We start from the raw sequence: 21,614 nt of genomic DNA, 5'->3' as shown, positions 1-21,614 counted from the left end.
TACTCGATGTCATCGAGTAAACTGGACATGGCGGCCGCTGAGTGGCTGGGGCGGCGCCCCGTTATACCCCACATTGCCTTTATCTCCCTACCGCAGAACCGCTATCCCTTCCCTGCCATAGCACCCCAGCTAACCATCCCAAGCGAACGCAGAGACGCAACCTCGAACCATCATGGCGTCGGATGCTGCAAGATAGAGAGTTTCTCCGGGCCCAGGGACGTGGTGACATGTTTCTATCGAGTCAAAGAGTAGCGAAATTTCTGTCCGCAGGGCTCCTATCGCGGAGATAGCTGTGCAGACGTGCATGGTCCCCAAGACATCTGTACACACCCTGGATGGGCACGCGATACCGTTGTTACGATGGCGCTGCGTCATCCGCGGAAATCCACCCACTTGTCTTGCCATCCTTCACACGCCCAGAACCCAAATTCTGCAAAGTCTGCATCTTCATCCTCGGAGACTATGCAGGGTGCAGATGCGAATCACACGGGGCTGGTCGTCGGGAGTTTTCGTGGCGCAATTGCAGCGAGCATCTTGGTGGAGCTCACCGCGTGGGCTATCGCAACTCGAAGATAAGGCTACCGGAACGGGCCTACCAGTCAACCACCACAACCATGAAGCGTTCCGATGCGGAGGCACTTTAGCACCTAGGCGTGGAGTGGACCCAGGGTAGATCTTGAGGTGCGCGAAGTCGTTCCTGATATTTAAGATGGGGCGTGCCCCAGATGGGAGCCTCAGCATCGTCAACATTCGCTCATGCAGTAGTGCGCCTATCTAATCACCTCTTTCATAACTCACAACTACTCTCAGACGCCACCCATCGTGGATCCTGAACGTCAGCCACTCCTCCACCAACAACCCTCACCAAGACTAGGCGTACCAAGACCTTCACTCGCTTCTGACAGCACCCCACGTCATCCGAGCGGGGATCTTGAATCCTACCAAGCAGCGGCTTCGAGCAGCCGAAGCGAAAGCTTCATAAGGCCTGTTGCAACCTCGACTCTTCACCATTCCAGCGACGAAGGTTTCTTCTCCTATAGCCTAATCATGGAGAAAGTCAAGAACTCAAAGGTCGCATACTGGGCCGATAAGCTCGCCGTGGAGAGCGAACCCAACCTCACCACAGCGCAGCTTATGCTCTTCAACCACGATTTGAAGCCTGTCGAGCCGGAGCGTCGTCAATGGGGTGCTTGGAATTTCGTGGGCTTTTGGGTCGGTACGTCGAACATTTTCCCAATCAACGACAGACTTAGGCTAATACTGCGCAGCCGACTCCTTCAATATCAACACCTGGATGATCTCGTCCGCAAACATCGTTGACGGTCTTTCATGGTGGCAATCTTGGATATGTGTCTGGGTATGGAAATCGATATTAACTAGACCGACATTCGCTGATTTAACTGATAGCTTGGCTACTCCATCGCTGCCTGCTTTGTCTGCATGACTGGCCGTATCGGCGCAACATACCACATCTCTTTTCCCGTTGTCAACCGTTCATCTTTCGGTATCTGGGGAGCATTATGGCCCGTTTTCAACCGTGCCGCCATGGCCAGTATCTGGTACGGCGTACAAGCATGGATTGGCGGTACTTGTGTTCGCCTCATGATTCGCGCCATCTGGAACAACTGGCGAGACTCTGAGGGCCCCGGTACAGGTGGCATCACCAACGGCATCCCCAGCTCCGGCACGACCACCGTCGCCTTTGTGTCCTTTTTCCTCTTCTGGGCTGGATCGCTACCCTTCATCTACCCGCCAGTACACAAGATCCGCCACCTGTTTACCGTAAAGGCCTATGTTGTTCCGACTGCTGGCGTCGCCTTCTTCATCTGGGCCGTCGTTCGTGCGAAGGGATTGGGCCCGATTGTTCACCAACAAGGTACACTCAGCGGATCTGCGCTTGGTTGGATGATGGTCCGCGGAATCATGAGTGCCATTGCGAACTTCGCTACCTTGATCGTCAATGACCCTGATTTCGCCCGTTTTGCGAAGAAGCCATCGAACGCCTTCCTTCCGCAACTGCTCACTATCCCCATTGGATTTGCCATCACCTCGTTCATCGGTATCATCGTCTCATCGTCGTCCACTGTGATTTTCGGCGAGGCTATCTGGGATCCTTTGAAGTTGCTCGAGTCTTTCCTGGATGAGGGGGGCTCAGCGCAACGTTTCGGTGTCTTCTGCATCGCCGCAGCCTTCGCGCTCGCCCAACTCGGAACCAACATCGCAGCGAACTCCATCAGTGCCGGAACTGACATGACAGCACTTGCACCCCGATGGATCAGTATCAGACGTGGTGGATACATCTGTGCGCTCGTCGGCCTCGTCATGTGCCCATGGAACCTCCTCTCCGACACCAACAACTTCACAACCTACCTCTCTGCCTACTCCGTCTTCCTTTCCTCCATTGCGGGTGTCATGATCTGTGACTACTACATCGTCCGAAAAGGCTACCTCCAGATCAAGGACCTATACTCTGGAAAGAAGACTGGTCCTTACTACTACACCCTTGGATTCCACTGGCGCGGCTACGCAGCTTACATTGCTGGTATCCTCATCAACGTCGTCGGGTTTGCAGGAGCTATCGGTCGCGACGTACCCATTGGTGCGAAGCGCATCTATGACCTCAACTTCTTTGCTGGCTTCTTGGTCGCAAGCATTACATACTGGGCGCTGTGCAAGATCAGCCCTATCCCGGCGACCAGCGACGTCTGGATGGAAGTCGGCGACGAGATCACGGACATCAGTGTCGCCTACACCGATAGCGATGCTGATCGTTACGATGAAGAAATCATGCACGGAGCAGACGGAAAGGGGGTTGAAGCGTCGAAGAACTTTTAGATCATCTGTTGTTAGTACGCTGGAGGTGCTTATGTTTTTCCTTGCAAAATTTGGACAGGGTGAGAGATACCAGACCACGCCTTGGGTCACAGTCGTTTTCGCAATGAATTCCCACTTTATGATCTTGCTCTTTGCACTCTCTGTGTCATGTGGAGTTGATGAAACTCGCGGAGTGCTAAGAAAGGCCCGTTGGCAGGTGCGCCCAGCTAGCGTGAAGGCTAGCGCCTCCGCCTGGTGCTTGTGCTGACACCTGCAGCAGTGCTCTTTCATGACTTCCATCACTTTTAACATCGCTTCCATGATGTCATCGGGGGTCCTTGCTAGGTACTCCACAGATGGCAGGTCGCATTCAACCACGCCTCGCTGTTACGAAGTGCACCCAGACGCATCCTGCACGTGGCATTCACACCTCAGGCAGGTGCCGGTCCTTAGCACGATTGCGCAGCCAACATCAACCTCGCCATCTAAGGTGACTAGGAAGATGCTTCTCATCTTATAGTGTGAGGCTCACCCGACAAAAGTTTCTTACAAACAAAGCCAATACGCCATTGTACGAGTACTGGCTGGGTGCTTAGATCATTCGTCGCTGCACTCATTCGCAGCGAGCACCTGAAGCGACATCCCTATTAAAACTTCTCTCCACTGCCACCGACGCCTCTTCCGCTTCCCATGTGGCTTGCTTCTGCATATTCCAGAACATCGTCGCTTACACGACAAAACATGCGCCATTCACCTTGTGCCTCATCACGCCGTACATCCCCACCTTCGCGTGCAAATTAAACATCCGGGGTACCGCTCGCGGTCCCATCATCTTCTCGATCTGGCTCGGGACCCAAGAGCCGACATGGAGGCTCGCTCGCTAGCGAAGCACGTATAGTGTTGTGCAGCCAATGGTGTTTAACCGGTCCGGGCACAGCATCTTTGTATATTACGTGGATATTGAGGTAGTACTATCGCGTTTATGTGAAGTGGGCGCGACAAGGCTTGTCAGGAAGAGGTGAGTGGTGGGCTGTGGTAATGTGATCATGGTGTATATTGGAGAGTAGTGGTGGGCGTTGAGGTCGGGCGATGCTGCAACGACGCGAGTATATATGGTTGGGGTGCAGACGGGATGGATATCATATCACACCTCGAAGCATACATTTGTTCGCCTTCAATATGCTGTTCTCAAACGTCTTCTTACCCACAGCGCTTCTCGCAGCCCAAGCCGCAGCCCACGGCGCCGTCACCAGCTATGTCATCGACGGAGTGACATACCCCGGGTAAGCCATCCCTCAACTCCAGCAGCACCATCAAGACAAGTACCTGACTTTCACTCCAGATACGAAGGCTTCTCGCCTTCCTCCTCACCCAAGACCATTCAACGCCAATGGCCCGACTACAACCCCACCATGAGCGTCAACGACAAGAAGGTTATGTGCAACGGCGGCACCTCAGCCGATCTCTCCGCCAAGGTAGCAGCCGGCGGGAAGATCCGCGCAAACTGGAAGCAATGGACCCACGAGCAAGGGCCGGTCATGGTCTGGATGTATAAATGCTCTGGCGACTTTAAGAGCTGTGACGGTTCTGGAAAGAAGTGGTTCAAGGTACACATCTTATCGAGTCTGACACTCAGAAATCTCCTACTAACGACGCTGGCTAGATCGACCAAGAAGGCATGACCGCACCTCCCCTCTCGGGCCGCAGCTGGGGCACCGCCAAGGTCCTCAAGAACCTGTACTGGGAGTCCAAGGTCCCCGCGTCCCTCGCACCGGGCAACTACCTCGTTCGCCACGAGCTTCTTGCTCTTCACCAGGCCAACTCACCTCAGTTCTATGCTGAGTGCGCACAAATTGAAGTCACGGGTTCTGGCAGTGCTTCGCCGAGTGGTGATTTCCTTGCGAACATTCCCGGATACGCGGCGCAGAGTGACCCAGGAATTATGGTTGATACATATGGTAGCAAGGCTACTACGTATACTTGCCCTGGACCCAATGTGTGGACTGGATAGATTGTTGGTAGAACATGTGAGGTGTAAGGAAGGGATATGTGGACGGTGGAGGATGAAATCCAACTGGTGGTTTGGTATGTGTATAGCTATAAGTCTTCAATGCACACTATATCCAACACCAACATCTCAGTCCTCTCTACAAACCCCCTTGTTCTCTCACGGGCCGACCCATCTCTCGCCCATCTCTTTCCTCTCCTTAATAACCTTCCCCACCTCCATCGCAATCGATTTAAACAAGCCCTTGGCCATTTTACTATGTTCACCAGCTTGTCCCTCGACCAACACCCTATTCTCGTGCACCAGTAGCATCGCATACTGATCATGACCCCGCAGGGAGGTCAACACGTCAATCTTTGCATAGTCCTTCAGCGAAAGACTGGAAGGGAAACGGTTGTTTACGGCGAGGAAAGATAGATTCTCTGGCTTTTGTGTTAGCGAGTTGTCCTTGGAAGACTACAGGGTAAGGTGGCATGGGGAGATATGGGTCGATATGGGGCGGGAGATTGCGCACTTATGCTCTCTTTCAGCCACTCATCAAGATCATCCTCGTCATCATCATCATCGTCGTCCTCGTCGTCGTAGATGATAAAATAACGTGAGAATGCCGATTTGAGTTCGACTGCGACTTGCGATTGTGCGAAAGTGGGCTTCGGGCGGGAATCTATCACTCCCAGCAGCACTCTCAATTCTGATACCAAGGACCTTGGAGATGATGGTCGATTGGGATCTGCAGTTGGGCCTGTAGTGAGGGCGCTTTCGCCGGGTGTTATGGCTTTGCCGTTCGTCATGTTGGAGTTTTGATGAGATTTCGGGATCAGCTTTGAGCCTCAGGAACGTGTGCGGCGGTGCGACTTGCAGACTTTTAGCTGGATTATCGAGGTGTTGGTGCGGGCGGGTGTTTTTAGATGCTTTTTTCGAATGGTTAGAAGCGTAATGTGACTGAGATACGTGAACCTTGGGACACTGGGAAGAAGTTTGTAGAGTTCCCATACTTATCATTCGAGACCATATAATTGTTCATGGGTCGTATGAATTGCGGAAGGTGTGGTTGGCCCGTCGTCTCTGGGGCGTGGAAGACATAACCTGGCTACTCTCGCTTCCTGAACATCTCTCCCAAGGTTCGCATAGCGACAGCCAGACATCAAGCGCTGGATGTTATATATAAGCGAAGTGTGCACTCACCATCAGTCCTCGCTTTTTCGAAACCAACAAGCCTTCTGGTGCATCAATCTACAACACCAAGCTATGATTTTAACTACGATATGCGTCTTGTGTATGCTCCCTCCCACGACCATGCTGGGATACGTCGCCCTCTCCATGGGTATTGGAAAAGAAGAGAAACCCTCGGAATCCATGAAAAGCCCACTGAAGTCGCCATCTGCTTCAACCGAGTCAGCGGAGGAAGTCGCAGAGCGCGAAGATACTAGGCTATGGCATGCCAACGGTACGTTGGTTCCAACTCCACTTTAATGAGAGCGAAATCAACTAACAAGATACAGATCGCAAATATCTGTCGCTACAAGACATCTCCATTGGATTCAACGAGCTCTTGCTTCGGGTCTCCAAGTCCGATGTTAGCTTGACCAGTGAGTATTTCCCTCCTTACCATGACCCGCGCATTCAATTCCCTCGCTTTTCGCTTGATCGGCCGTATTCAAATATTGTGTATGTTTACTGACCTCTTGAGTAGCGAATATGGCCTGGCTATATAAGCAAGGCTACTTCCCTCAGCTGGATATCAGATCGGACGTGTATTTTCGTGTGCGGAAGATGGGTAGTCGCCCTGCGCGCGACAGCACATACGTCATGTATCTTGTCGTTGATGATAAGATCATACTTGAGGGCAGGGGTAGAGGGAAGGAGGAAGCTTTTCGTGATCTGTATTTGGAGGTTTCGGAGATGGTGACTGAAGCTGTGGACAGGATTGGGGAGTCGGAAACAGCATGGGAAGAGGAGGATCGTTTGGAGTAGAAATATACGAAATTCCTGGGATGTTAATGCGATCCTATTTGCTGTCAATTCTCTGCAGTCATCATCGCAAGTACGACGATCTCGATGGCCGGTACGCGCAGAGTGAAGTTCTGACTGAAGTTTCGCATTTCATGTTGAAGTATGCGCCTAGGTGCCTGTATCCCATGCATCCTTCCTTCCCTCAAACTCCTTCCCGCACGTTTACTCTTCAGTAAACTCGGCGTACTCCTCCTTGGTCATGGTCTTGCCGCTTGGCTCTCCAGACACGGTGATCTTGGCGATCCACGCCTCGCCCTCGGGGTCCTTGTTGACATTGCCTGGAGTCTGCTCCAGCGCTGAGTTGACTTCCGCGACGGTACCAGAGATAGGTGTGAGGATGTCTGAGGCAGACTTGACGGACTCGACAGCACCGATGGCGTCGCCTTCGCTAACGTCCATTTCGATCTGGGGTAGCTCGATGTAGACGACGTCGCCGAGGGCCTTAGCCGCGTATTCGGAGATACCTAGGGTGCCTGCGCGATGTGTCAGTCACAGAGCGCTTGGACAGTAAGGGCGTATGGGGATGTGGGGATGTGGGGGAGGGTGCGCATACATGTCTTGCCGTCTGCAGACATCTCAATCCACTCATGGTCCTCGGTGTACTTCTTCTCCTTCACTGCGCTCAGTCAGGACTCATGCTCGCTTCTCAATTGCTTCTCAGAGCTTCAGATGTGCGTACGTGCGGCAGATACCGAGAATAACCGTGGCTTCTGAGTCGCCTGCTGCCACCTCTGGCAGACGAATGGTGATGGCCTCTTCGCGGCGGCGGAGGTGAATTGGCGCGCAGCGCGTGCGATTGAAGTCCGGGCAGCCATTGTAGCGAATTGTGTGTGGGTTGTGAAGCTTCAAGTTGCGGGCGCTGGAGAGGTGATAACACGCGCCAAGACTTTGGTGGAGCTCCTCCGCGATTACGGAAAGGTTGGCCGCATTCGAACACTTTTCGCGACGGAAGGCACGACGGCAGCAACACCACGGCGCAAACGAGGCAAGATGCTGTACGAGATGATCGGAGTGGTAGGAGGAGCGTCGCATTGATCACAAGAGTACATGCTAACAGGTGCAGGTACGGCCCGGCCGCCTCTCTGAAGTTAAAGAGTAAATTCGCCCTCCAACACCCCCAGCCAAACGCTGACCCGATATGCTCCAGAATCGCCAAAACCGCCGGAAAGATTGTCCTCGACCAACAAGGCGTAGTCCGCGGCGTCTCCAACTGGGGCACCTTCCTCCTCCCCAAGCCAGCGAAGAAGCTGCAAACCACACACCACTACGGCCACCACTTCATTATGCGCTTCGATGCGAGCGCCCGCGCACAGCACGCTTTACGGCGAACCATGAGCTTGGACCCTCGGTTGATAAGATACAGCGTCGTGAAGATGGGCACCAAGTTTGAGGAGATCAAGGACGTGCCAGGAACAGCCAACTTCAGGTGATGGCATCATGAGCGGGTGTACAGAAGAGACGGATGGATTACAATGACGGAATGTATCATATGGTGTACATGGGTCTCGATCCTTATACAGGCTGCATTTTCATGGCGTTTGGGTTACCTACGATACACTAGAGACGTCATGCCGGTTGAGGTGTGTTGGCACGCGAATCAATTGTTCAACCGACACTGTCTCGGTCAATCTTCGTGCTTTTTGCACTTGCACGCACTGCCACAGAGACAACGCAGTGCTCTAGGCATCGGTGTTGTTTGGCACAGCGATGTCGCTAGTCTCACTTCGTTCAGCGCAGCTCATGGTTGAGCGCTCTCGCTACCGCTTCCTCTTGGCGACATGTGTGGGGTCCATGGCTCGCTCCTTCGTTAGTTGTCCATCATCACTCACCCATTTCATCAGAACACTCAACCTATCCCGCAACCCGTCACCACTTACAACATTGCCATGCTGGGGTTTTTCGATCTGCCTCGAGAGTTACGGGATGAGATTTATACCCACTATGCTGCCCAGGATGGCGGCTATCTCTATAATCAGCGCACGCGCAGGCTACGCACAGCCAACGGCGACCCGATCGATCTCTCATTCATGCAAACCTGCAGTCAAGTAGCCCACGAGTTAAGACCCGTCATCTTTGAAAAGAATACCGTCACTTTTCGGACGGGCTGGGTCGACCGTGAGACGAGCGATAGAGCCGCGTCCTTTGCAATCGCTCTCAAATGGATTCATATAAAGACCGCCTACCAACTTTACAAGGTTCGTAAAGCCATCACCGAAGATATGATTGAGCATGCCGGAGTGGACTTTCCCCAATGTCTCTCGCTGCTTCACCGCCTTCGCGGAGGTCATGAAACGATTGCACCGACCCCCCTGCAAATGGTGGTTGACTGGAGACTTTGGCGTCATCCACCTTCCACTCATCGTGGATTCGTCAAGTTCATGCTGTCCCGGGGAAAGGGGACAAGAAGGTGGTGGGAGTTTTGGAAAGATGACGAAGTCCTTGGGCAGCGGCCTGAACAGCCAAATGTAGCATCACTGCTCGCTGGGACCCCTGACCCTTGGATGATACCCAACCCAGCAGAAATCGCCTCGCTGAAAGAACAATGCATCTCCTGGAGTTCATCAAAGAGTGATAGCCCCATATATGAGGACGGTCCCATTAAGCGCTACTTCTCCGCAGCTGCGCTTGCCATACAATTTCTCAACGGTCTAGACCCGAGCGTTCTATCCGCTGTTCGCAAGATTGTACTCGATGAAGCCCACGCCAGCATAGCATATTCGGAGTGCCATGGCCTGGGTCTGGTCAGCATTTTGCAACAGTATCCCCGCATCAGTATTCGTCGCCAAGTGGATACAAAGACTATGGCCATCACGAGTAAGATCGGTCAGCCCTATTTCGAGCAACTCGTAGATCAATACCACGATGGTCAAGTCTGGGACATCGACGGAGAGATAGAACGAGTGCGCGTATCTCAGGCCTTCATGCGGTGGTTTGAGGAAGCCGTGGCTCTTTCATCGAGATTGTCTCCCGATCGCTTGTCTTTGATCTTCCACTCCAGAAACACTGCAAGCACGCTCGCTCTCCTTGAGCAAATGCTCGAAGATGCCAGGTGGCAAAGAACACTCGAATCGCTCGCTCCACGTCCCATAAGCCCGCTTAGCCTCCTGGACAGTTGCTGTTTCTTTTCTGAATCGTTCACACGCGTTATGCGAGGGATACAACAAGGCGAGGGAAATGTTCGTTTCGACATAGGCGACTTGAGCGTCTGTGATAGCAACACGGCAATCCCAGTCGACCGGGAAAGCACGCCGGCGCGAGTAGGAGAGAATTGGATGGCACATTTCCAGGGCACGTATGTCGAGCCGTCGCCGTACGCCGGCCGCAAGGACCTGCTGCAGGAGTACATGGAGGACGAGGTGCAGGACTGACCATTGCACATCACCTGCCAGTTCACTGGCTACTTGGGCTTACCCGGACAGCTGTACGGGACGTGTATATATCACTGCTACCTTTACCTGGGTACCTTGCTACCCACCGAGACGACTCTCTTATCAAGAGTACAACCACTACGCTAGCGCCAGACTAGAGCAGTATATCTAGCACGGCAACTACTGTACTCCTCTTCCAACTTTCTCTTCATCCTCATTTCCCCGACTTGTTCACTGAGGCGATCTTAACGCGGGGATATCACCATGAAGCGCGCAAAAGCAAGTATACAGACTACAAAGGTACCACAGCGGCCTTAATCTCTTATAAGAAGCTAACGTCAGCACCTCGCAGGCTAGAAGCACCAAAGATTTATCGTCGATACCGTCTGCTACAATGCCGCTCTTAGATTTCCCACCGGAAGTGTTTGAGAATGTCGCCCACGAGCTGGTTTCTATCGCTGGTGTCGGCAAAGCCTGGAAGCTCCGTGGGGTCTGTCGTGAGTACAACGGTGGTGAGGTCTCATATTCCGAGCGCAAGCTGACCGAGTAAAGGCACATTCAAGGCAGCTATAACGTTCGACATCTTCGCAAAACAGTCCATCGAAGCCTTCCGTCCTTGGCGTTCACTACACACGATCTTTTCTCGGAATCTTGGTCTCTATCTCTACTACCGCAGCAAGGATCCTCTGGAGGCCCAGCCTTATCTACCCGACAGAATCAATGACATGGTCGATTACCTTGCAGAAGAGCTAGAAATCACCAAGAAGAGTGAGAAAGAAGTATTAAGGCGGGATCTCTGCGATAAACTAGGTCACCCCACCTCGGCTAGCACGGTCTTTTGTGCTCTGATTGATGAACATGCATACTACGGGGATTTCCTCTCTCACATACCATTTGGAGAAATGGACAAGCTTATAGCTGCGTCAAGCCTTGGACATCATGATCTTGTTGGAACTGTGATGAAATCACTCAGCAACTACGACCCTCATCCTGTTTTCGGAAGTCCACTTGAGCGAGCGAGCACAGATCGACAGATTCCCGTTCTCAAAGCTATGCTACATCATCTTGGCACTGCTCTGAAGGACCCAAAACAAACGGAAGAAGTGCAAGAGCTTCTGAAGGCACATCCGTTTCGTTGGCGGTATAAGAAGAAGAACGGATTTCGTCTCATGGAGGTGATATTTCGTGTTCTCGAATGTTCCGACTTGGAGATACTTACCATTCTTGTTACCTGGTATAAAGAAGAAGGGCTCACTTTCTCAAAGGCTATGTACAACCTTTTGCTCGAGCAAGCCATCCGCGAGTCGACTCTGATCGTCTTTCAGTACGTGTTGGACACAGCATACACATCATGCGATAGGAACCGGTCCGCAGCCCGCATCACCTTCGCTCAGTACTCTATCGCATGTACGCATGGACGTGAGGACATCGTCGAGTTGTTCTTCGATAGAGGCTACATCGATCCCTTGCAGACGAAAACAACAGCTTCTGCTATGATTGAGGGCGTTCGCTCGGACTGTATCGAGATCGTCGAGTTACTTTTGAAAGCTGGAGCCAGCGTGAACACTAAGTCGAAGTTCAACCGTCAAGACATGCTTCCGATTGAACTCGCGATATTCAAGAAGAATCCGATCATAACTCAGCGTCTGATCGATGCAGGCGCACGTCTGCCCAACATGAAGGGCTGGCCAATGCATGAGGCTACGTACGAGGTGCTGCGACAAGCAAAGATCAGCCAAGATGGAGGCAAACATGTCCTAAAGTATAAGCGCTTCAAGAGAATGAGCGAGGAAGATATCGAGAAATATCAGGCGCAGCACAAGGTTGGAGCCATCATCTAGCCCATACGATTGGACGACCATACTAGATCATTTGCGATGACGGCGGGCAGCTCCCTTTGGACACGTTCTTTTACTATTTTACTTATGGGATCTGCGGGCGCTGGGGTTCGTACTGTACCTATCTTAGAAGTCATTATTTTCTGCTCAAAATCATGGCTGCCTGGTACCTATGACGGCCTATTTCGTCATCAAAGTCGCGCTCGCCTCGAATTGCAGTTGCCAGGGCTATACATAAGTCGAGGTGATCGACGGTTGCGACTACCTTTACCTCTGCCTGGACCAGGAAAGCTTGGCACACAGGCCCTTTCCCTATTGAGGCAACCCACTCTGCTTCCTTCCTTTCTCCACCGCACTGTGTCGCGACTGCAACGACTGAAACCCCTACGTAAACAATCCCCGTCGGCTTGATTGCGATATGTACTAACATGAGCCAGATTCGAGAAGTGACGAGCTTGGAGTAACGACTTCAGTCACTGCGATGGACTTGCTCGACTTTCCGCCTGAGATCTTCAGGCACATAATTCACTGCCTCGTCAGTGATACTGGTGTGCTAGGCGCCTGGAAACTGCGAAGCGTGTGTCGTAAGACTCTCACTCCTGTGGTCGCGCAGATGCTCAGGGCTGATCATTCTATAGGGACCTTCGATCAGGACATCAGTGAAAACATTCTAGCCGTACAACCTAGACAGGCGTTTCGCGGCTACTACGCCTGGTCCCTACTCGCCCACAAAGACAACATGAAGCACTACCTCGCATATCACGTCAAGAGTCCACGCGATGTCTTACCGGAGCTTCCCGCCAAGATACAGAAAATGGTGGAGTATGTCACCAAGGAGCTCACCGCAACAGACAATCTTGACGGCCGTAACATTCTCCTGGAGGTTTGTGCAGGCGTTGCGCAGACATGTCCGTTTCTTCAAACCTTTCTCTGGCGGAATAGCTCAACCTCGCCAGGGAGCGAGCAAAGATACAAAAAACGGCGCCAAGCACTGAGCCAGGATATCACCTATCATGATCAGCTCATCGCGGCGATAAGTGTAGGTGCTTACGACGTAGTCGCAAAACTTCTACCCCAAGCTCCTACCTCACTCTCGCGGGATGTGTTTGAAGAGCCAACGCTAGCTGCTGTTCTACAAGATGATCACAAGATGATCACTGTTATGATGACAGTTCTGGACCAACAAAAGTCCAAGAGGTTCAAAAGGTCTCAGGTAATGAATTCCGGTTCTCCATACAGTATGCTTGGCTCCATGCAACCAGCTATCGCGGACGACAACGTCGACATGGTAAAGCTCCTGCTTGGCTACATTCGTCGCTACCTGACTCTTCCCGACAAAACCTATTATCGTCAGTGGATTGATCGTGCTATTCTCTCACGAAGCAACAACGTCCTCAGAACTCTTCTCCAAGCCGCACCCGACACCAAGCCCTTCAAGATCAACACTACTATCTTCGAACGGGGCGTCAAGACCGGAGACTCAGCTATCGTTACCACTCTCATCAACTACGGAAGCATTCAGCTAGACTCTAGTAGCGCCCAGATGTCAGCCCTGGCGGCTTCCATAAGAGCTGGCGGTGTTGCGGTAATTCGCGCAGTCGTCGAAGCTGGTGCAGACATTGATCTGGTTATAACGACCCATCGCCTGAAGCATTGCGATGCCATTACACCACTTGAGTACGCCATTTACCTGAACAACTTTGACGCCGTGTGCTACTTGATCAAATGTGGAGCCAGCGTTCCTGCTACCTATACTTGGCACCTCTCAAAAAAGATGCAAGTCAGCATCCGGAATGCGCAAGCCTCTCAGGAGAAAACGACCAAGCAGAAGCAGTAGAGAGCCCTTGCTGTCTTAAGATCTCTGGTACATCCGTGGGGGAATACACGGCTACTGGGAGATTGCAGCATGGAAGGCAGGGAACCTTGTCACGGGGCAGGCTATGCGAGTACACACGGTGCAAGCGTATCTAGTTGGTAATGCTTCAAGTAGCGAGAGCCATACACCCACCATTATCGCTGGAGGCCTAGCACATAATTACCCCGAGAGCTATTTCATTGCATTTCTACCACGGTACGGACCATTGTTCCCATATCCTGACACCCGACATGCAGAATAGAAGGATACATTGTCTTGGAAGCAGTTTACTTGTTAAGATCTGACACGATGTATGCAGCAAACCCTACCTATGTGGCACGAATTCGAGCCACTTCTCGTGATGGTGGCAGTGAATGTGATCAAACTCTTCAGCGCTTGGGCCTACCCTAGGCGGGTCGAAGGCCTTTCACACGAACACCTTAATATGGCACTAGCGCGCTGTTTAGCGTATTTGACAAAGTAACCCCCAGCCACTAGCTCCTCCACATATAACTCTCCATCTTCCAACGACCCAGTCGCCGTATACGACATCAACCGAGCGCAAGAACAACTCAACATGGCGCAACTTCTGGATCTACCCACGGAGATATTCCAAAACATTATCCACTCGCTCAACTCTGATAGCCCCAGGGCCACTTGGAAACTTCGAAGCGTTTGTCACACTTTCGCTGGCGAAATCAAGCATGACCTGCTCAGCAATCAGCTCAAGCATATCGTTGGATTGATCCCGGGAGTCATCACTGCCAACATCACAACGTATGTACTTGCCCATCTGAACAAGCCCGCCGATGTCGACAACCGGCTACTCAATACGATCCACCGAATGATTGGCTATTTGGTTTCGGAACTCTCAGTCCCGAAAGGACAGCGGAAGGAGACTGAGACCCGCATGGTTGAAGGTCTTGTCCGAGTCACTGGTCCTGACGAAGTAATGTATATGATGATGAATTGGAGGCGTTCCTACCGCCACCCAGCCATTCAGTTGAGGAACAATCCAGAAAACGGCGCGGACATGCACCACTGGGAGAAGATCGTAGCGGCTATGTCGACTCAGGCGATTGACTTGGTTCGCCCTCTGCTAGCGCAAATGCCTCCCGCGATTTGGTCTCCTTACACGACCTTCGGCGAAGGCCCTCTGGTGATGGCTGTGACTTCGAAACACGACGAGCTTTTCGATGCAGTCTTACACCACCTGAATAACCTCAAGAAGTCGGTCAAACGTGATACTCTAGGTTCTTACGACGACAACTTTGCAGAAGCGATTTGCTCCGCTATCCGGGCTGGCAACACACGCTTCGTGGATGAGCTTGTCAAGTTCCGCCAGACAATCTTTCGCAGGGTTGAGAAGCGCACGTACAACGGGTGGCTCGAGATGGGCATCGAGCACGGAAACACAGACATAGTAGAGTCTATCCTACGCCTGAATCCATCAGGCAGCCTGGTCAATAATCGCCTCTTCACAATTGCATGTCGTACTGGTAATGTTGACATGGTCAACTTGCTTCTGGACGACGAAGAATTGGACATCAACGACGGAACCCTTTTCACCAACTTCCTCTGCTGCGCCATCAAGGCCAGCGACATCCCGGTCGTCGCCGCGGTCCTGGATGCAGGTGCAGACGTCAATGGCGCCTTTCCTAGGTACCAGCGGTCCACAGAGACGGTTTCGCCGATGGAAGTTGCTCTCAACCGAAACAGCAAGGAGTTACTGGAATTGCTCATGAGCAGGGGAGCCACAATGCCGCCTCGGGCGCGCTGGCCCAAGACCAAGATGCTATACACCATGATCCGCGAGGTCGCGATCGCGAACGGGGCAACAGACATTCCCGCATACAGTATTTCACTGAGGCGAGGTCTCGATGAGATTTGATGGAGCTGTTCATGAGATGCTAGCGGTAGATCTGTTGTGAGGTGGGTGGTATGGGACGCAGCTCAGAGACGATCGAATGGGAAGTTTGCTGGTCTCGTAATGTTATCGTGCGATGGATGGCGTGTAACAAGATGAAATTGATGCGAAAATTATCCACAATATTGACGAAGCTAATGCCGCTGTGTCCTAAACGCCTGTACCAAAGGGTTTGTCGCATACGTCGCGTGTAAAATTCAGTGGATGCGCATCTCATACAGGCAGAGATGTGAAAGATGAGTACCGCATGGCGTCGTTGCTGCTTGTGGTGTGCGCGTGGCGGAGCCGCGAAATGGAGGAGGTGCGATGCGTCGAGAAGGCCCGGGGCGATGTGCCTCGGTAGTTCATCGAATCATACGATACATTGACCCCTGCAGTAGCGAGCGGCAGGAAGCTGCCGGTTGTAACCTCAGTTCCTCTGTTGCAGCTCTGTAGTTGAATATTCGTGACTGCAATGCTGCGACAGCTGGGCTCACTCACCGCGCGATGGATCGAGCCGGGCCTAGTGGTACCCGTCGATGCAAGGCACGAAACGTGCGTGGTTGGAACGGCGCCGGCGCGGACGGGTCTGACGTCACAAGGGGACGAAACGCCGGCAAAGCGGCAGCAATGATCGCAAACTCTCTGACGCCGCAGAAGGAACGTTAGGGATGCGGAGCAGGACGTCCGTGATAGGCTGAAGATAAGACGATGGAAGCTGCTGGACAATGCCCTGCGATGAAGGCTGTTGGAAGGGATAGCTTCGGGGGTCTGCGCATACACCCCGCTTCTGTCCATCTCGTCTACTTTGAGCCGAAACCTCTTTATCCACTTCATCCAACATCCCATTCATTGCTCTATTGGGTTATTAAATCTTACAACTCGTTTCTTAATACCACACGTGCTGGAAGGGTTGCAACGCATAGTATCTTCTACTGACGTACTGCAACTGGCAACGTGGAACGCTCGATTTTCGTCAAGAAGCGACTGCAGCCAGCCATCCACCATGTCGTTCAAGAGGGAGCGCGAGGAGACTCCAGACCTCCTCTCAAGACAAGATTCACTGTCGCCGGACAATAAGCGCGTGAAAGTTGAGGTCTATCAGCTCGATTTCGGAGAACACAAAGGCCGCACCCTTGAGGACCTCTCCGACGAAGAGTTAGCGAGAATAGCAGACGACGATGCCTTGGTGAACTCAAAACCTGGTCTACGTGAGGCTCTCATTCATTGGGCGAATAACATCTACAAAATCGATAGTGAATTTGGCGGCTACTACAACGGTTGCAAACTTGGTGAAGCACCAATTTCATGGATCAATTCCTGGATCTACGCCACCGGTGGGCACAAACACACTTACACCCGGATAGCCCTAAAATATCACTTCCTCGATAGAGAGCCAGAAATGCCGGGCTCAAAGTGGGTCTTCACCTATGGAAAGCACGTTGGAAAAAGCTTCGACGAGATCGACGACGACTACCTACCTGTACCATACGACCAATGGACCAAGGACCAAGGGATAGGAACCAAGCAAAATCCCAAAGACTTCGACCCCAGAAATCCCTACAGGGAAGACGGCACAAGGATCTTTGACAACCGCGGCAAAGACGATGTAGCCGACGCGCTGGTGTATAATGAGCGTATGAAGCTGAGAAAGCTTCTTCGAGATCATCCCAATGCTCCTAACTATCGCATGCCATGGTATCAGAACTACTGCAGAGGCCAACACATCAGAGATGTTGATCTCGACGAGGTTCTGCGCATCCATAACAAGCTCGACAACAAGCGAGTCTGGGGTGATGAGTACGACAAAGATCTCTGGGCTGCAGTGAAGTGGCGCGTCATTAAGCACCACCTCGTTAGATGGAACTGGAGAGGACATTGCGAGAGGGTAAACGGGAGATGCGTCTGGATTCCAGAAGATCTAGGTCCATACTTGTACCCGTCTACTGAGATTGAAGTCTCAGACGAGCCCTATATACCCCGGTTCTAGGTACGTAGTCACAATGGGAACAAAACGGCCAAGTCATTTCAGATTGGACGCGACATCAAAAGATGAGCATGGAATACGTTGCGCTACCACCTCATACGAGGGAAAAGCTGAACAGGTCTGCAGACTACACTAACATGTGTACATGCAAAGTGGGTGTGTTAACATCGATGTAGACCCCAGGGTGTTCACTTTTCCCTAGGTTGACGTGCTACAAGCGGACGCGGGCGGTGTGTCGCCGCCGTATCACGTGCCTGACACCGGCGTTTGCAGCACGCTCATTGGTTGCCTAGGTGGTCAATGAATACACAGCTTGGTAAAGCTGAAAAGTTTATCGCGAACCTTCTAACTATCGTCACAAGCCTTTGTTACCCGCGATCCTGGCGTAACTTCGAAGAGAAGTAAGTCACCCCATGCACGTCAGTTCATCGTACGCCTTGGCTAACTGCTTTAGCAATTTGACATCGCCAACGGAACCCGCCCGGGACTTTTGTTGCGATGGATCTTCCGCCGACAGTGATCGAAGAGAAGCGGAGAAACGCGGTCACCGAGCTGTCCTTGGATATTCTTCGACCCGACCTCCGCTCGATCAACGACCTACCCGACGAGCTGCTGCTTGAGATAGCCAAACACCTTGAGGGCGACAACCCGACGCTTGGCAATCTGATTCGGACATCGCGTCGCTTCAAAGCCATCGGTGATGAGCTCCTATATCGGACGATCAGCTTGCCTCGTAACCGAGGTGACAGCGTCATCTACCTCGTGCGCACCATCGTTGAAAGACCGGAACTGAGAAGCAAGATCCGTCAACTAACGTTTTCCACGACCAGCTGGCGTATCGACAGCAATGGTGACACTGTGGTAGTCGGAAGCATATTCACCAGAACACGTCCAACGACATCTCGCGACGAGCTTGGAGCTTTGGTGCTACAAATATCTAAAAGTCTCGATAGTCTGAGCATTCTCGGAGCCGGGAACCCATTTCAGAGCATGGAAGAGATTGATTGGCGGTGCACTCTGTTACTCGGTCGGCTGAGTTCGCTAGCTGGACTGCTTCTTGCTCTTTGCGACAATCTTGACATGCTTTGTATGGGCAATTATCACAGGGACGACATAGATATACCCGCTTTCGACGTCGTTCGCTCGCTTTATGGCATCTACAGCGACTTGATGCAGCTACCACCAAGCCGCTGGTCGGACTTCAAGCAATTCCACAACGTTAAGCGCCTGAGAGTCTCCGGTTTGAGCATCGACATACTGAGATTCCCATTCATCTCCCTCCAAGTCCTCGAGATCGACTTCTCGTGGGAGTACTTTAGTGAGGATCTGCCCACTCCGGAGCATGTCTTCTTCGGCAACAAATCAACTCGGTGCTTTTTACCCCGCTGTGCCAGCCTCCATTCACTCATCATACGAAGCGACTGGAATGAGCTAAACGATAACGCCCATATGAGTCATGGCTACCAGCTTCCTATCCTGCTACAAGACTTCGCTGGATCTACCATCACCCGTCTGGAGATACTGTTTGTGAGGAGCCCGACTGTTGTCAAGCAGTGGCTGGGTACTTTCGAGCATATCGCGCGTGCTCTGAGTGAGGACACAAACGTATCTGCAAGCTTACAATTCATCAAAATCGACTACGAGGAGTCTGATCACTTCGATCCCAGGCGTTGTTTCGGTGGTTGTACGAACCTGCACAGCTTCAGCTCATTCCGCAAGTTGACGAAGATGGAGGTTCTGCAAGGTGTACTTGTATTCGAGGCCCGCAATACGTTCGGTGAGTTGCACTACTTTAGCGGTGTTATACCTCCTCCAAGCCTCGAGTCACTCACCGTAATATGTCCTACCAAGGCTATTCTTACATGGCTCAACATGATAGTCGAGCGCAAGACGGAGGTGCCAGCCCTGAATAAGATCGTGCTTTTGTGCAGATGTGGCTACGGTGCTGGACTTAAGGAGTTCGAAGGCGACGTCTCGACATACGTTTTCGCGCAGCTAAACGACCTTGGTATCGATGTGCGTGTGGTTGAAGAGACACCAGGAGCATTCGCGGCTCTAGCTCGGAAGGAAGGCTCAGTGTGGGAGGCGGACTGGGCCGAAGATGGATGGGTGGATGGGTTGTTCGGTCAGGATCAGGGTTGAAGAACTAGCCTTCGACACTCTGGTTTGTGATATTGGTGTCGCATCGCGCACACTTGTTTCTTATCCGGGTAAACACGGAGCAGACCTGAATTCTCTTTTTAAAATGTCTGAAATCTCACGATACCTTTACGAGCTCGATCGTCGCTCCCGCGCTCCGCACTGTAGGTGTCAAGCATGTTTTACTGAGGCGTGCGGCTAGTAAATTTGCAAGTGTAGTGATCATACGTTGGGTAATCACCGGTGTTTATAGTCGTCTAGATGTATTGTAACCCCATGACGTTGTATTGCGACCACCTGCCCATCTTCTTCACGGTCAGTCATCCCCAAAAGTAACGCAGAAAAACTTACATTCACTACTTCAATACTTGCTGCATCAGCCTGACTAAATCGTGTTGACAATCGTATAGTTCATTAAAATGAGTATATAAGAGCAAGTGGGTATCGTGAAGAAATCGTCTAAGTCTAGTGTAGCCCTCTACCAGTATCAAAAAGGTCGTAAAACAAAATGAAAGCAGTATATCCTCTCCAGTACGGGGAAGCTCGGATCAAGCCTCGCGGCTCGGCACCCGAGGGTTGTGTAGTGTATTGGCGTCAATGGTCGTCAAGTAATGGCCTTTTGCCCTCGGCCCGTCCGCATGTGTTCAACACATCGCCCCGCTATCCCTCCCGTATAGCACCTTTGCACTTCTCTCGCTCAGAGTATCCGGCTCGACGCTGATCTGGATATCCGTCTTCTTCATTACATTCCCCATCGGTAGCGCTGTTGTTCCATCGTTGTCCATACGGAGATGCACCGAGTGACCGAATCGAGAATCCCGTGTAAGATCTCCTGTGTCGTCCTTCAAGGCCGCGCTTCCGGATATATCATGCGATTCAGCATGCGCATCGAAGCCCCTCGTTGCGAATGCGATAAGTTGATTGAGGACCTCGAATTCGAGCTTGAGCTTGATGGCGTATGCGAGTGTCTTCCAGCTGGTTTGGATTTCGTACAGGCCTATGTACTGTAGAACCAGGATCGTGACGTCGAGCAAGATAACCACCGTGTTGACGATGATAAGATGGTTGAAGACCCGCTTGGCGTGTGGGCCCCGGAAGGCGGCCGAGCTGCGCATGAGAGCGAAGGTGCGATAGATATAGAGGCCGCTTATGAGGCACTCTTGGAAGACGAACCAGGTGACCTGGAAGATCTCCCACTTCTCGTAAATCTGTAGCCACCTCTTGGGATTCGGTGAATTCGAGCCAGCAAAAAGAGCAGTCGCCCCTCCTTGCACGATTATACAGGCTGCTATGATCATGCAGAGCAACCACCAATCTCTCTTTCCAGAACTGATGAGGTGTAGTCGTGACCAGAGTACGATGGATTGGCCAGTGATCATGAGCATGCCCCCGCCACACGCCAAGGCGATCTCCAGCGGGGCCGAGTCGGATATCCCATAGTTGCGGATGAAGTACCCAAAGGCATGTATGGCGATACCGACCGAGGCTGCGATGAGCGTGTAAAAGTACACGCCGTGATAGGTGCGAAAGAGGCGGAAGATCTTGACGAAGACCTCGAGGGTATGGGAGACGGCGAGGGCGAGGAAGACGATGACGACAAGAGAGGTTTTGTGAGACAGCGTATGGTTCGTGGTCATACCCTCCACCCGGTCGGACATTTGTTGGGAAGCCATTGTCGGCGTTGGG

General features: G+C 52.2%; 13 protein-coding genes across 13 annotated transcripts; 10 read left to right on the top strand and 3 right to left on the bottom strand.

The window, feature by feature from the left end:
- Positions 1-1,047: 1,047 nt before the first annotated feature.
- J4E85_003042 (uncharacterized protein) lies at positions 1,048-2,835 on the top strand (the record flags this gene model as incomplete). The annotated part of the gene is made up of 3 exons (XM_051467315.1): positions 1,048-1,216; positions 1,269-1,357; positions 1,408-2,835. 3 exons carry the CDS (start codon positions 1,048-1,050, stop codon positions 2,833-2,835), a joined length of 1,686 nt encoding a protein of 561 aa, XP_051328474.1.
- A 1,158-nt stretch (positions 2,836-3,993) lies between these two features.
- Positions 3,994-4,825, top strand: J4E85_003041 (uncharacterized protein; the record flags this gene model as incomplete). The annotated part of the gene is made up of 3 exons (XM_051467314.1): positions 3,994-4,097; positions 4,157-4,421; positions 4,478-4,825. The coding sequence occupies 3 exons, from the start codon at positions 3,994-3,996 to the stop codon at positions 4,823-4,825; spliced, it is 717 nt and encodes a 238-aa protein (XP_051328473.1).
- A 156-nt stretch (positions 4,826-4,981) lies between these two features.
- On the bottom strand, positions 4,982-5,613 carry J4E85_003040 (uncharacterized protein; the record flags this gene model as incomplete). Its single annotated transcript, XM_051467313.1, has 2 exons — positions 4,982-5,244; positions 5,337-5,613. 2 exons carry the CDS (start codon positions 5,611-5,613, stop codon positions 4,982-4,984), a joined length of 540 nt encoding a protein of 179 aa, XP_051328472.1.
- Positions 5,614-6,118: 505 nt separating this feature from the next.
- Positions 6,119-6,796, top strand: J4E85_003039 (uncharacterized protein; the record flags this gene model as incomplete). Its single annotated transcript, XM_051467312.1, has 3 exons — positions 6,119-6,269; positions 6,325-6,411; positions 6,516-6,796. The coding sequence occupies 3 exons, from the start codon at positions 6,119-6,121 to the stop codon at positions 6,794-6,796; spliced, it is 519 nt and encodes a 172-aa protein (XP_051328471.1).
- Positions 6,797-6,997: 201 nt separating this feature from the next.
- J4E85_003038 (uncharacterized protein) lies at positions 6,998-7,650 on the bottom strand (the record flags this gene model as incomplete). The annotated part of the gene is made up of 3 exons (XM_051467311.1): positions 6,998-7,308; positions 7,389-7,451; positions 7,515-7,650. 3 exons carry the CDS (start codon positions 7,648-7,650, stop codon positions 6,998-7,000), a joined length of 510 nt encoding a protein of 169 aa, XP_051328470.1.
- A 175-nt stretch (positions 7,651-7,825) lies between these two features.
- On the top strand, positions 7,826-8,265 carry J4E85_003037 (uncharacterized protein; the record flags this gene model as incomplete). Its single annotated transcript, XM_051467310.1, has 3 exons — positions 7,826-7,849; positions 7,899-7,930; positions 7,983-8,265. The coding sequence occupies 3 exons, from the start codon at positions 7,826-7,828 to the stop codon at positions 8,263-8,265; spliced, it is 339 nt and encodes a 112-aa protein (XP_051328469.1).
- A 1,071-nt stretch (positions 8,266-9,336) lies between these two features.
- On the top strand, positions 9,337-10,203 carry J4E85_003036 (uncharacterized protein; the record flags this gene model as incomplete). The annotated part of the gene is made up of 1 exon (XM_051467309.1): positions 9,337-10,203. One exon carries the CDS (start codon positions 9,337-9,339, stop codon positions 10,201-10,203), a length of 867 nt encoding a protein of 288 aa, XP_051328468.1.
- A 394-nt stretch (positions 10,204-10,597) lies between these two features.
- J4E85_003035 (uncharacterized protein) lies at positions 10,598-12,044 on the top strand (the record flags this gene model as incomplete). The annotated part of the gene is made up of 2 exons (XM_051467308.1): positions 10,598-10,749; positions 10,880-12,044. The coding sequence occupies 2 exons, from the start codon at positions 10,598-10,600 to the stop codon at positions 12,042-12,044; spliced, it is 1,317 nt and encodes a 438-aa protein (XP_051328467.1).
- Positions 12,045-12,522: 478 nt separating this feature from the next.
- On the top strand, positions 12,523-13,878 carry J4E85_003034 (uncharacterized protein; the record flags this gene model as incomplete). Its single annotated transcript, XM_051467307.1, has 1 exon — positions 12,523-13,878. The coding sequence occupies one exon, from the start codon at positions 12,523-12,525 to the stop codon at positions 13,876-13,878; it is 1,356 nt and encodes a 451-aa protein (XP_051328466.1).
- A 595-nt stretch (positions 13,879-14,473) lies between these two features.
- On the top strand, positions 14,474-15,787 carry J4E85_003033 (uncharacterized protein; the record flags this gene model as incomplete). The annotated part of the gene is made up of 1 exon (XM_051467306.1): positions 14,474-15,787. One exon carries the CDS (start codon positions 14,474-14,476, stop codon positions 15,785-15,787), a length of 1,314 nt encoding a protein of 437 aa, XP_051328465.1.
- Positions 15,788-16,808: 1,021 nt separating this feature from the next.
- Positions 16,809-17,792, top strand: J4E85_003032 (uncharacterized protein; the record flags this gene model as incomplete). The annotated part of the gene is made up of 1 exon (XM_051467305.1): positions 16,809-17,792. One exon carries the CDS (start codon positions 16,809-16,811, stop codon positions 17,790-17,792), a length of 984 nt encoding a protein of 327 aa, XP_051328464.1.
- Positions 17,793-18,287: 495 nt separating this feature from the next.
- Positions 18,288-19,931, top strand: J4E85_003031 (uncharacterized protein; the record flags this gene model as incomplete). Its single annotated transcript, XM_051467304.1, has 1 exon — positions 18,288-19,931. One exon carries the CDS (start codon positions 18,288-18,290, stop codon positions 19,929-19,931), a length of 1,644 nt encoding a protein of 547 aa, XP_051328463.1.
- A 641-nt stretch (positions 19,932-20,572) lies between these two features.
- J4E85_003030 (uncharacterized protein) lies at positions 20,573-21,601 on the bottom strand (the record flags this gene model as incomplete). Its single annotated transcript, XM_051467303.1, has 1 exon — positions 20,573-21,601. One exon carries the CDS (start codon positions 21,599-21,601, stop codon positions 20,573-20,575), a length of 1,029 nt encoding a protein of 342 aa, XP_051328462.1.
- Between the last annotated feature and the right edge of the window lie 13 nt (positions 21,602-21,614).

Source organism: Alternaria conjuncta (assembly GCF_024043145.1).
Source record: "Alternaria conjuncta strain BMP 0040 chromosome Unknown scaffold_4, whole genome shotgun sequence".
NCBI classification, from domain to species: Eukaryota; Fungi; Ascomycota; class Dothideomycetes; order Pleosporales; family Pleosporaceae; genus Alternaria; species Alternaria conjuncta.
This window is presented reverse-complemented; position numbering and strand designations above follow the sequence as displayed.